The sequence below is a fragment of the Panthera onca genome, chromosome A1, assembly GCF_046562875.1.
Source record: "Panthera onca isolate mPanOnc1 chromosome A1, mPanOnc1 haplotype 2, whole genome shotgun sequence".
Classification (NCBI taxonomy): domain Eukaryota; kingdom Metazoa; phylum Chordata; class Mammalia; order Carnivora; family Felidae; genus Panthera; species Panthera onca.
The window spans coordinates 21,567,702-21,580,230 of record NC_138339.1 but is presented as its reverse complement, the minus strand read 5'-3'; the positions used below and the strand labels follow the sequence as shown (position 1 = coordinate 21,580,230).

The 12,529-nt window shown below is 37.7% G+C and overlaps 1 protein-coding gene across 2 annotated transcripts in view; it reads left to right on the top strand.

The window, feature by feature from the left end:
- CDH9 (cadherin 9) overlaps positions 1 to 12,529 on the top strand; it is a 136,066-nt gene that overhangs the window by 111,667 nt on the left and 11,870 nt on the right. The window contains exon 8 of one of the 2 annotated variants that reach the window (XM_078444577.2): positions 12,090 to 12,262. In XM_078444577.2, the coding sequence (XP_078300703.2) occupies positions 12,090 to 12,262 (173 nt within the window). The remainder of the gene's footprint in view (positions 1 to 12,089; positions 12,263 to 12,529) is intronic. The other variant, XM_078444580.2, reaches the window with a different exon arrangement.

Sequence of the window (12,529 nt, the reverse complement as noted above, 5' to 3'; positions counted from 1 at the left end):
TTCTATTTTTATCAAGTATTGAAACTTTCAATTTATCAATCACCTAATTTTAGTAAGTAGAGATCATTATAATATATAGAGGTGTATGTATTTTTATTAATTGCGAATATTTGATAATGCCATTAAACTACTCAATAAACTTCTATTGTATAAATAACACACTACCATGTAGGTGATACATGGTTGATGGAAATTTAGTTGCAAACAGTCTTTCAACCTGTATATATATGTATTAGACACAGATGTAAACAGACATAGATATAGATATATAATATGCTCAGTGCATATATAAATATATACTTTTCTATATCTGGAATCTCCTCAGGATACAATTTTAGCAGTAAAATTTCTAGCTCAGAGACTGATAAACTTGCAACCTTGCTTCATAGTATATAAAAGTGGCTGGTACATTTTAAGTTTATATCTGTCCCCAAAATATTTGTTTTATAGAGTACTCAAGTATAAAGAAAGAAACAATGTACAGTGGTTTACCTATAAAATCTCAGAAATTATGACAAAGAAGAAAAGTATTGAAGAAACAAATTTATCCTCAATTGTATTTCTAAAATATTGCCAAGCCTGTTAACATATAGGCTGATTCCTGTTTGCATAAAGATATATGCAAAGAAAACATTTATGTGTCAAATTACAGTGTGAAAAACTAGCAATAATTCAACAAGGAGACAACATCGTAATATGTGACTCTTTTGTTTGCTCTTATAGAATTTAGAAGGATGACTGATCCCTAGAGCAGAAAATAGGCTATGATAAGCATCATGGACAAATATTTTCCAGGGAAATCTGAGGAACTATTTCTCACTCACCAGTAAATCTGTTCATCAAACATATTTTCTGAAATACATCTGCCACTTGCAACATGAAATTATGATTACAATTAGCAGCTGTTGTCAGTTCTGTTTCACCCCATTAGTAATCATGGATTTCTCAAGTTATAGGGTTGATTATAGCTTTACAGGTTCTGAAAGAACATGTTGTCTCATTTCACACCTATTTTATACTCAACATTTAAAGTTCAACAAATTTTAGAAGAAATCTTTTTTACTGCAAAGTGAGAAGTATGTACACAACAAACCTGATGGAAAAAAAAATGCTTTTTTAGTGTTGCTTCAGGAAAATGTACATGATTCCACCCTAAGCTGAAATTGGTGAATAAGTGTGTATGTGTGTGTGTGTGTGTGTGTGTGTGTGTGTGTGTGTAACAGTTTCCTTAATAGTTGCCTGATTTTATTATAGAGTAGGATAATTATTATTATTTATTTACAAATTATGATTATTTAAAAATAATGGTGGGTACCTGGGTGGCTCAGTTGGTTGTGTCTGACTTTGGCGCAGGTCATGATCTCATGATTGGTGGGTTCAAACCCTGTGTCAGGCTCTGTGCTGACAGATCAGAGCCTGGAGCCTGCTTCAGATTCTTTGTCTCCCTCTCTCTCTGCCCTTCCCCACTTGTGCTCTGTCTCTGTCTGTCTCTCAAAACTAAAACACATTAAAAATTTTTTAAAATAAAAATAATGCCACTAATATTTGAAAAAACAACAACAAAAAGATTTGAACTATTCATTCAAGCATTATATAGCCACATTCTCATTTTGAAGGACAATGAAACTTCCATAGGTCATAGATAGAAAACACATTTCTGGAAAGCAGTGGATTGAAAGAAAAGAACAAACTTATTACCTAATTGTATTGACTTAGTCAGGGAAAGATGTACCTGGAATTCAGGAAAGGAAAGGGAATGCTATCTTTGATATATTTCTGCATAGTACTGATTTGTTCTGGTGTCTGTAATTTACTTTACATATTTTATTGTGCTAGATGAAAATGCAGGGATCTGGTACGTGTTAGATTCTTAATGGGAGAACATTAAAAATTAAAAGCAAAGTAAAACCAGAGTTCACTTCCACACCTCAGTTCTCTTGTGCTTTTTACTTATTTGCTGTTTCTGCACATCCTGTTGTTGCAGAAGGTGTTCAGTTAAAAAATTATACCAGTGGTCTTTTTTTAAAAAAAAACAAAACTTATTGCTCAAACTTAAATGTAAGGAGATCAATAAAATAGTGTTGTTTTAATAGGCCGTCTACTAGAACACAGAGATAGCTTTGTTCTGTGTTAAGTGTTTATCAGGTTCTTTCTGGTCATCTGTGGTAATCCACTGTATTTATTATTAATAGGCAAATAAAAATGCCCCATTCTGTGTTGAAAATAGAATACTGGCTGCTGGATAAAAGAAAAATATTTCTGGGTTTTGACAAATTGTGAGACATCATTTGCACTAGGGCAAATATAGACCTGGAAGTTGGCAGTATTCATGTTAAACTGAGCTATTTCTAAATTGTCAAAGTGGTTCATCATGAAGTCTCAACCTGAAAAGTAGTGCCTTTCAAGATTGAATCTAAGCGTAGAACAGTCAGAAACCCAGACCTATTTTGGTCCCACATAAGTTCCAAGTGAGTCAAATCTGGACTAACATAAGGTTAGAATTGTTAGCTATTCCTCAATCATAGAAACACCCATGCTAATCTCTAGGGCAAGTAATAATAAACATAAAGGATTTTTTTTTAATTTTGATCTGCAATTCAAACAGTAGGAAGAAATCCAATGTCTGTTTAGCCATAAGCAGATAATGGTTGCTATTGACTTTTCCAACAATGAAAAAAATACATATATATTCAGGCAAATATTATAAATTGAATTCCATTCAATACATAGATGTGGTTGAGTTATGTTCTTTTACTGTGCTTTCTTTGTGTTCATTTTAGGTTTGTTTTATTCATGAGCAGAATTTGGTGTAACTATTTAAGTAAAATGGAACATTTTAAAAAATGTTCTAATGACTTTCCTAGTCCACGTTAGGAACTAAGTTATAGGAGACTTGACCTCTAGAGATAGGAAACACTGTATTTTTTTTTAGGCATGTATTAAGCAATAGTGATTAAAAAGAGAAAATTTAATATGACCGTTGTCCTCAATTTTAGTATATTAATAGTTATTTGAAAAATAAGAGTCATCTCAGATCCTTGTCTGACATTGAATTGTTGGTTAAAATCTGATAGAACTTTTGTTCCTAGGAGATATATGCATACGCCATTATGTATTTTATATATTGATTTTTATATCTTGGTTCTAGTGATCTGTTTAGGAGTTCCTACATCAAAAGTATCACTAGTATTAGGCAGTGACCATATATTATATAAGGTTTTTTCAAATCTCCCAAATTATTTTCATAACACCATGTAGAAAAATTATCATTATGATTATTGAAAAAGTGAGAAGATACTACCATTTCCATGTAGCTCTACTGCCCATTGCACAACTCTTCCAAAGGGCAAGAAGGTGACTGGACTGGTTTTATATTTTGAGACTAAGGTACAGACAAGAATCTAAAACCAACCATGCAAAGTTTTTAGCTATTCCACCTTTGAGATGAAATCCAGTACATACATATTTTTTTTTCCCACATGCTCAAATACTTACTTTGAAATAGTATCTGTCAGTTGAGACAATTATTTTATAAAATTTAGCATAAAATAAATTAGGCAAGGCCCATGATGTTAAATTATTATAATTATTTTGGAAATCTGAGTTTACTAATGGATCCTTTAAGTTCAATATAGGTCTTATAGCCATAGACTAAATCACAGGCTCTTTTTTAAAACAACCAAAGCGGACCGGTTCCGGAAGATGGCGGCGTAGGAGGACGCGGGGCTCACAGCGCGTCCTGCCGATCACTTAGATTCCACCTACACCTGCCTAAAGAACCCAGAAAACCGCCAGAGGATTAGCAGAAGGGAGTCTCCGGAGTCAAGCGCAGACGAGAGGCCCACGGAAGAGGGTAGGAAGGGCGGCGAGGCGGTGCGCGCTCCACGGACTGGCGGGAGGGAGCCGGGGCGGAGGGGCGGCTCGCCGGCCAAGCGGAGCCCCCGAGTCTGGCTGGCAAAAGCGGAGGGGCCGGACGGACTGTGTTCCGACAGCAAGCGCGACTTAGCGTCTGGGAGGTCATAAGTGAACAGCTCTGCTCGGAAAGCGGGAAGGCTGGAGGACAAAGGGAGGGAGAGCTGCTGAGCCCCCGGACGGCAGAGCTCAGCTTGGCGGGGAACAAAGGCGCCAGCGCCATCTCCCCCGCCCATCCCCCAGCCAAAATTCCCAAAGGGAACCAGTTCCTGCCAGGGAACTTGCTCGCTCCGCGCAAACACCCAACTCTGTGCTTCTGCGGAGCCAAACCTCCGGCAGCGGATCTGGCTCCCTCCCGCTGCCACAGGGCTCCTCCTGAAGTGGATCACCTAAGGAGAAGCGAGCTAAGCCTGCCCCTCCAGCCCCCGTGCACCTTGCCTACCCACCCCAGCTAATACGCCAGATCCCCAGCAACACAAGCCTGGCAGTGTGCAAGTAGCCCAGACGGGACACGCCACCCCACAGTGAATCCCGCCCCTAGGAGAGGGGAAGAGAAGGCACACACCAGTCTGACTGTGGCCCCAGCAGTGGGCTGGGGGCAGACATGGGGTCGGACTGCGGCCCCGCCCACTAACTCCAGTTATACACCACAGCACAGGGGAAGTGCACTGCAGGTCCTCACCACGCCAGGGACTCTCCAAAATGACCAAACGGAAGAATTCCCCTCAGAAGAATCTCCAGGAAATAACAACAGCTAATGAACTGATCAAAAAGGATTTAAATAATATAACAGAAAGTGAATTTAGAATAATAGTCATAAAATTAATCGCTGGGCTTGAAAACAGTATACAGGACAGCAGAGAATCTCTTGCCACAAAGATCGAGGGACTAAGGAACAGTCACGAGGAGTTGAAAAACGCTTTAAACGAATTGCAAAACAAAATGGAATCCACGATGGCTCGGCTTGAAGAGGCAGAGGAGAGAATAGGTGAACTAGAAGATAAAGTTATGGAGAAAGAGGAAGCTGAAAGAAAGAGAGAGAAAAAAATCCAGGAGTATGAGGGGAAAATTAGAGAACTAAGTGATACACTAAAAAAAAATAATATACGCATAATTGGTATCCCAGAGGAGGAAGAGAGAGGGAAGGGTGCTGAAGGGGTACTTGAACAAATTATAGCTGAGAACTTCCCTGAACTGGGGAAGGAAAAAGGCATTGAAATCCAAGAGGCACAGAGAACTCCCTTCAGACGTAACTTGAATCGATCTTCTGCACGACATATCATAGTGAAACTGGCAAAATACAAGGATAAAGAGAAAATTCTGAAAGCAGCAAGGGATAAACGTGCCCTCACATATAAAGGGAGACCTATAAGACTCGTGACTGATCTCTCCTTTGAAACTTGGCAGGCCAGAAAGGCTTGGCACGATATCTACAGTGTGCTAAACAGAAAAAATATGCAGCCGAGAATCCTTTATCCAGCAAGTCTGTCATTTAGAATAGAAGGAGAGATAAAGGTCTTCCCAAACAAACAAAAACTGAAGGAATTCGTCACCACGAAACCAGCCCTACAAGAGATCCTAAGGGGGATCCTGTGAGACAAAGTACCAGAGACATCACTACAAGCATAAAACATACAGACATCACAATGACTCTAAACCCATATCTTTCTATAATAACACTGAATGTAAATGGATTAAATGCGCCAACTAAAAGACATAGGGTATCAGAATGGATAAAAAAACAAGACCCATCTATTTGCTGTCTACAAGAGACACATTTCAGATCTGAGGACACCTTTAGATTGAGAGTGAGGGGATGGAGAACTATTTATCATGCTCCTGGAAGCCAAAAGAAAGCTGGAGTAGCCATACTTATATCAGACAAACTAGACTTTAAATTAAAGGCTGTAACAAGAGATGAAGAAGGGCATTATATAATAATCACAGGGTCTATCCACCAGGAAGAGCTAACTATTATAAATGTCTATGCGCCAAATACCCGAGCCCCCAGATATATAAAACAATTACTCATAAACATAAGCAACCTTATTGATAAGAATGTGGTCATTGCAGGGGACTTTAACACCCCACTTACAGAAATGGATAGATCATCTAGACACACAGTCAATAAAGAAACAAGGGCCCTGAATGATACATTGGATCAGATGGACTTGACAGATATATTTAGAACTCTGCATCCCAAAGCAACAGAATATACTTTCTTCTCGAGTGCACATGGAACATTCTCCAAGATAGATCATATACTGGGTCACAAAACAGCCCTTCATAAGTTTACAAGAATTGAAATTATACCATGCATACTTTCAGACCACAATGCTATGAAGCTTGAAATCAACCACAGGAAAAAGTCTGGAAAACCTCCAAAAGCATGGAGGTTAAAGAACACCCTACTAACGAATGAGTGGGTCAACCAGGCAATTAGAGAAGAAATTAAAACATATATGGAAACAAACGAAAATGAAAATACAACAATCCAAACGCTTTGGGATGCAGCGAAGGCAGTCCTGAGAGGAAAATACATTGCAATCCAGGCCTATCTCAAGAAACAAGAAAAATCCCAAATACAAAATCTAACAGCACACTTAAAGGAAATAGAAGCAGAACAGCAAAGGCAGCCTAAACCCAGCAGACGAAGAGAAATAATAAAGATCAGAGCAGAAATAAACAATATAGAATCTAAAAAAACTGTAGAGCAGATCAACGAAACCAAGAGTTGGTTTTTTGAAAAAATAAACAAAATTGACAAACCTCTAGCCAGGCTTCTCAAAAAGAAAAGGGAGATGACCCAAATAGATAAAATCATGAATGAAAATGGAATGATTACAACCAATCCCTCAGAGATACAAACAATTATCAGGGAATACTATGAAAAATTATATGCCAGCAAATTGGACAACCTGGAAGAAATGGACAAATTTCTAAACACCCACACTCTTCCAAAACTCAATCAGGAGGAAATAGAAAGCTTGAACAGACCCATAACCAGCGAAGAAATTGAATCGGTTATCAAAAATCTCCCAACAAATAAGAGTCCAGGACCAGATGGCTTCCCAGGGGAGTTCTACCAGACATTTAAAGCAGAGATAATACCTATCCTTCTCAAGCTATTCCAAGAAATAGAAAGGGAAGGAAAACTTCCAGACTCATTCTATGAAGCCAGTATTACTTTGATTCCTAAACCAGACAGAGACCCAGTAAAAAAAGAGAACTACAGGCCAATATCGCTGATGAATATGGATGCAAAAATTCTTAATAAGATACTAGCTAATCGAATTCAACAGCATATAAAAAGAATTATTCACCATGATCAAGTGGGATTCATTCCTGGGATACAGGGCTGGTTCAACATTCGCAAATCGATCATCGTGATACATCACATTAACAAAAAAAAAAGAGAAGAACCATATGATCCTGTCAATCGATGCAGAAAAGGCCTTTGACAAAATCCAGCACCCTTTCTTAATAAAAACCCTTGAGAAAGTCGGGATAGAAGGAACATACTTAAAGATCATAAAGGCCATTTATGAAAAGCCCACAGCTAACATCATCCTCAACGGGGAAAAACTGAGAGCTTTTTCCCTGAGATCAGGAACACGACAGGGATGCCCACTGTCACCGCTGCTGTTTAATATAGTGCTGGAAGTTCTAGCCTCAGCAATCAGACAACAAAAGGAAATCAAAGGCATCAAAATTGGCAAAGATGAAGTCAAGCTTTCGCTTTTTGCAGATGACATGATATTATACATGGAAAATCCGATAGACTCCACCAAAAGTCTGCTAGAACTGATACATGAATTCAGCAAAGTTGCAGGATACAAAATCAACGTGCAGAAATCAGTTGCATTCTTATACACTAACAATGAAGCAACAGAAAGACAAATGAAGAAACTGATCCCATTCACAATTGCACCAAGAAGCATAAAATACCTAGGAATAAATCTAACCAAAGATGTAAAAGATCTGTATGCTGAAAACTATAGAAAGCTTATGCAGGTAATTGAAGAAGATATAAAGAGATGGAAAGACATTCCCTGCTCATGGATTGGAAGAATAAATATTGTCAAAATGTCAATACTACCCAAAGCTATCTACACATTCAATGCAATCCCAATCAAAATTGCACCAGCATTCTTCTCGAAACTAGAACAAGCAATCCTAAAATTCATATGGAACCACAAAAGGCCCCGAATAGCCCAAGTAATTTTGAAGAAGAAGACCAAAGCAGGAGGCATCACAATCCCAGACTTTAGCCTCTACTACAAAGCTGTCATCATCAAGACAGCATGGTATTGGCATAAAAACAGACACATAGACCAATGGAATAGAATAGAAACCCCAGAACTAGACCCACAAACGTATGGCCAACTCATCTTTGACAAAGCAGGAAAGAACATCCAATGGAAAAAAGACAGTCTCTTTAACAAATGGTGCTGGGAGAACTGGACCGCAACATGCAGAAGGTTGAAACTAGACCACTTTCTCACACCATTCACAAAAATAAACTCAAAATGGATAAAGGACCTGAATGTGAGACAGGAAACCATCAAAACCTTAGAGGAGAAAGCAGGAAAAGACCTCTCTGACCTCAGCCGTAGCAATCTCTTACTCGGCACATCCCCAAAGGCAAGGGAATTAAAAGCAAAAGTGAATTACTGGGACCTTATGAAGATAAAAAGCTTCTGCACAGCAAAGGAAACAACCAACAAAACTAAAAGGCAACCAACGGAATGGGAAAAGATATTTGCAAGTGACACATCGGACAAAGGGCTAGTATCCAAAATCTATAAAGAGCTCATCAAACTCCACACCCGAAAAACAAATAACCCAGTGAAGAAATGGGCAGAAAACATGAATAGACACTTCTCTAAAGAAGACATCCGGATGGCCAACAGGCACATGAAAAGATGTTCAACGTCGCTCCTTATCAGGGAAATACAAATCAAAACCACACTCAGATACCACCTCACGCCAGTCAGAGTGGCCAAAATGAACAAATCAGGAGACTATAGATGCTGGAGAGGATGTGGAGAAACAGGAACCCTCTTGCACTGTTGGTGGGAATGCAAATTGGTGCAGCCGCTCTGGAAAGCAGTGTGGAGGTTCCTCAGAAAATTAAAAATAGACCTACCCTATGACCCAGCAATAGCACTGCTAGGAATTTATCCAAGGGATACAGGAGTACTGATGCATAGGGGCACCTGTACCCCAATGTTTATAGCAGCACTCTCAACAATAGCCAAATTATGGAAAGAGCCTAAATGTCCATCAACCGATGAATGGATAAAGAAATTGTGGTTTATATACACAATGGAATACTACGTGGCAATGAGAAAAAATGAAATATGGCCTTTTGTAGCAACATGGATGGAACTGGAGAGTGTGATGCTAAGTGAAATAAGCCATACAGAGAAAGACAGATACCATATGGTTTCACTCTTATGTGGATCCTGAGAAACGTAACAGAAACCCATGGGGGAGGGGAAGGAAAAAAAAAAAAAAAAAAAAAAAAAAGAGGTTAGAGTGGGAGAGAGCCAAAGCATAAGAGACTGTTAAAAACTGAGAACAAACTGAGGGTTGATGGGGGGTGGGAGGGAGGGCAGGGTGGGTGATGGGTATTGAGGAGGGCACCTTTTGGGATGAGCACTGGGTGTTGTATGGAAACCAATTTGACAGTAAATTTCATATATTAAAAAATAAAAAAAAAAAAATTGCAAAAAAAAAATAAAAATAAAAAAAAAAATAAAACAACCAAAGCAAACAAACAAAAAAATCATAGAAAACCTAAATGTATTTTCATCAAATATTTTTTAAATTACAAATGTTTCACAATGTTTAGAACAATAAGATAAAAGCAGTGTGGGTGGTAAACCATAAGAGACTCTTAACTACTTAACTGTAGAGAACAAACTGGGGGTTGCTGGAGGGGAGGTAGGCAGGAGGATTTGGGCTAAATGGGCAATGAGAATTAAGAAGGGCACTTGTTGAGATGAGCACTGGATGTTGTATGTAATTGATGAATCACTAAATTCTACTCTTGAAACCAATATTATACTATATGCTAACTAATTTGAATTTAAATAAAATCTTGGAAGCAAAAAAAAAAAAAAAGGAACACTGGCTGCTCAATTTCTATTACTTATGTTTATGAAAGTCAATGTTTGATAGTGAATATATTACAGATTTATAATGGGAGCTGCAATTTCCAAATTCACCAGATCAAAAAGGAGTTCATTTGTTAAGTGACTTTAATAAGATATTTAGAAAAATGAGAACTACATCAGATGTTGATTAGTTTCTTTGTTGTCTGTCATTTTCTTCCTTTTTCCATCTTTATTCTGAACAGTTTATCCCATGGTATATAGCTTTACTATATTAAGTCTTGTCTAAAGTCTTACAACATGGGATTGACCTAAGATGTTTGTTAGAAATACAAAATCCCAGCTTCAACACCTGACCTACTGAATTAGAATCCGTTTTTAAAAAGATCCCAATGTAGGGGTGCCTGGGTGGCTCAGTCAGTTAAGCATCCGACTTTGGTTCAGGTCATGATTTCCTGGTTCATGGGTTCGAGCCCTGTGCTGGGCTCTGTGCTGACAGCTCAGAGCCTGGAGCCTGCTTCAGATCCTGTGTCTCCCTCTCTCTCTCTGCTCCTCCCCCACTCATGCTCTGTCACTCTCTGTCTCTCAAAAATGAATAAACATTAAAAACAAAATTTTTAAATAATTATAAATAAATAAATAAATAAATAAATCCCAATGTAATTCATATGAACGTTAATGTTTGAGAAACACTTATTTTCCTATATGGCTTAATTAGATACTCAGCAGCAGAAATCTCAAAGAGATGTGTTAGTACAGCCTAACATGGCCTGACCTAAGGTATTTTATTATAAGCTAGCCTTTTAAAAGATCTTTCTTATGATTACATTACAGCCTTCTATTGCTGCCATAGCAAATTACCATAAACTTAGTGCCTAAAGTAACTTAAATTTATTATCTTAAAGTTTTATGGGTTCGAGATCTGGGATGAATCTCACTGGGCTAAAGATGTTACTGTGGACAGGGCCATATTCCTGTCTGGACACGGTAGGAGAGCAATCGTTTCCTTCCTCATTTAGGTTATTAGTAGATTTCAGTTCCTTGCAGTTGCAGGACTGTAATTCTTATTTTCTTGCTGTCTTTCAGCTGAAGGTTCATTCTGAGTTTCTAGAGGTGGCCTGCATCCTTTGGCATGATACCCCTTCCTGCAATCCTCAAAGCCAGCAATAAGAGATCAATTCCTTTCCATACTTTAAATCTTTTTTTTTTCCTCCTGTCTCATTTCTCTAGAGCACATCTCTGCCTTCTTCATCCACTTTAAATGGTTTGCATGATTCATTTAGGCCTATCTAGGTAATTAAGAATAGTCTTCCTTCTCAATGACTTTAACCTTAATCACATTTGCAAAGTTACTTTTACCATGTAAAGTAACATATCCATAGGTTTCAGGGATTAAGAAGTAGGCATCCTTTGGGGGACATGAGGAGGCATTATTTTGCCAATCATAGAGTGTCCATATCCAACCCTGATAAGAAAGAGTCATGGAACTCTGTGTAATATGTCATTTCATTTTTATTTGGAATAGGTCAGAGGAATAGATTGGAGGATGACCTTTGATTCAGCTGATATGTTCCCTAAAAGAGAGCCATTCAAGAGCAAAGTATTTTACAACAGTTTCTCTATTCACTTATAGCCATAAGGACTCTGTGGACAAGTTCTTATGTTTCTTTTTAACATAATTTCAATTTATCTATGCAACTGACTCCATCAAATTTAATATGACTACTTAATATGTCTCAAGCACTGCAATAGGTCTATGATAGGATAAGTAAATCAAGTGACAATTAAAAACTCACTCAAAGGCTGCTGCAAGTATTCTTGAGTATAAATAATAACTCTAAAGTCACACAATCATAGAATAGTAATGATGGAAAAGGCCAAACATATCAAATCATCTAAGTGACAGTTACATTAAATAAAAATTCAAGAAAGTTATCAGCATTTTACTGTCATGACTTTATGAGAACATTGTTTGAATTGCCTATAACTTTTAAGAAATAGTAGATGAACTAATAATCTTAAAATAATGCCTAGATTCATGAATCTCTTTTCTGCCAGATACTCCATTGATCGGCATACTGATATGGACCGGATTTTTAGTATTCACTCCGAAAATGGCTCTATTTTCACTTTGAAACCCCTGGACCGGGAATCATCTCCTTGGCACAACATCACCATTACAGCCACAGAAATAAGTGAGTGGGAAATACATCCATCTGAACACCAAAGTGGTAAAATAACAGCAATAAGTACACTCTATTTCTTGAGTGAAATAATTTTATCGTTAGCAGCCTGAGCATGTGTTGGATATTATATTATTTAATGATTATCAAATATCCACTTTTTAAATTTAATTTTCTCTTATAGCTTACTGTAGGATGGAAATATAATCTAACCTCATAAAAATAAGTAATCTAAGAAAACTATGTTTTACAAATAATAATACTTCATTCTCAATCATATTCTCCTCTTTTTAATCATGCTTTCCATCTGGACCA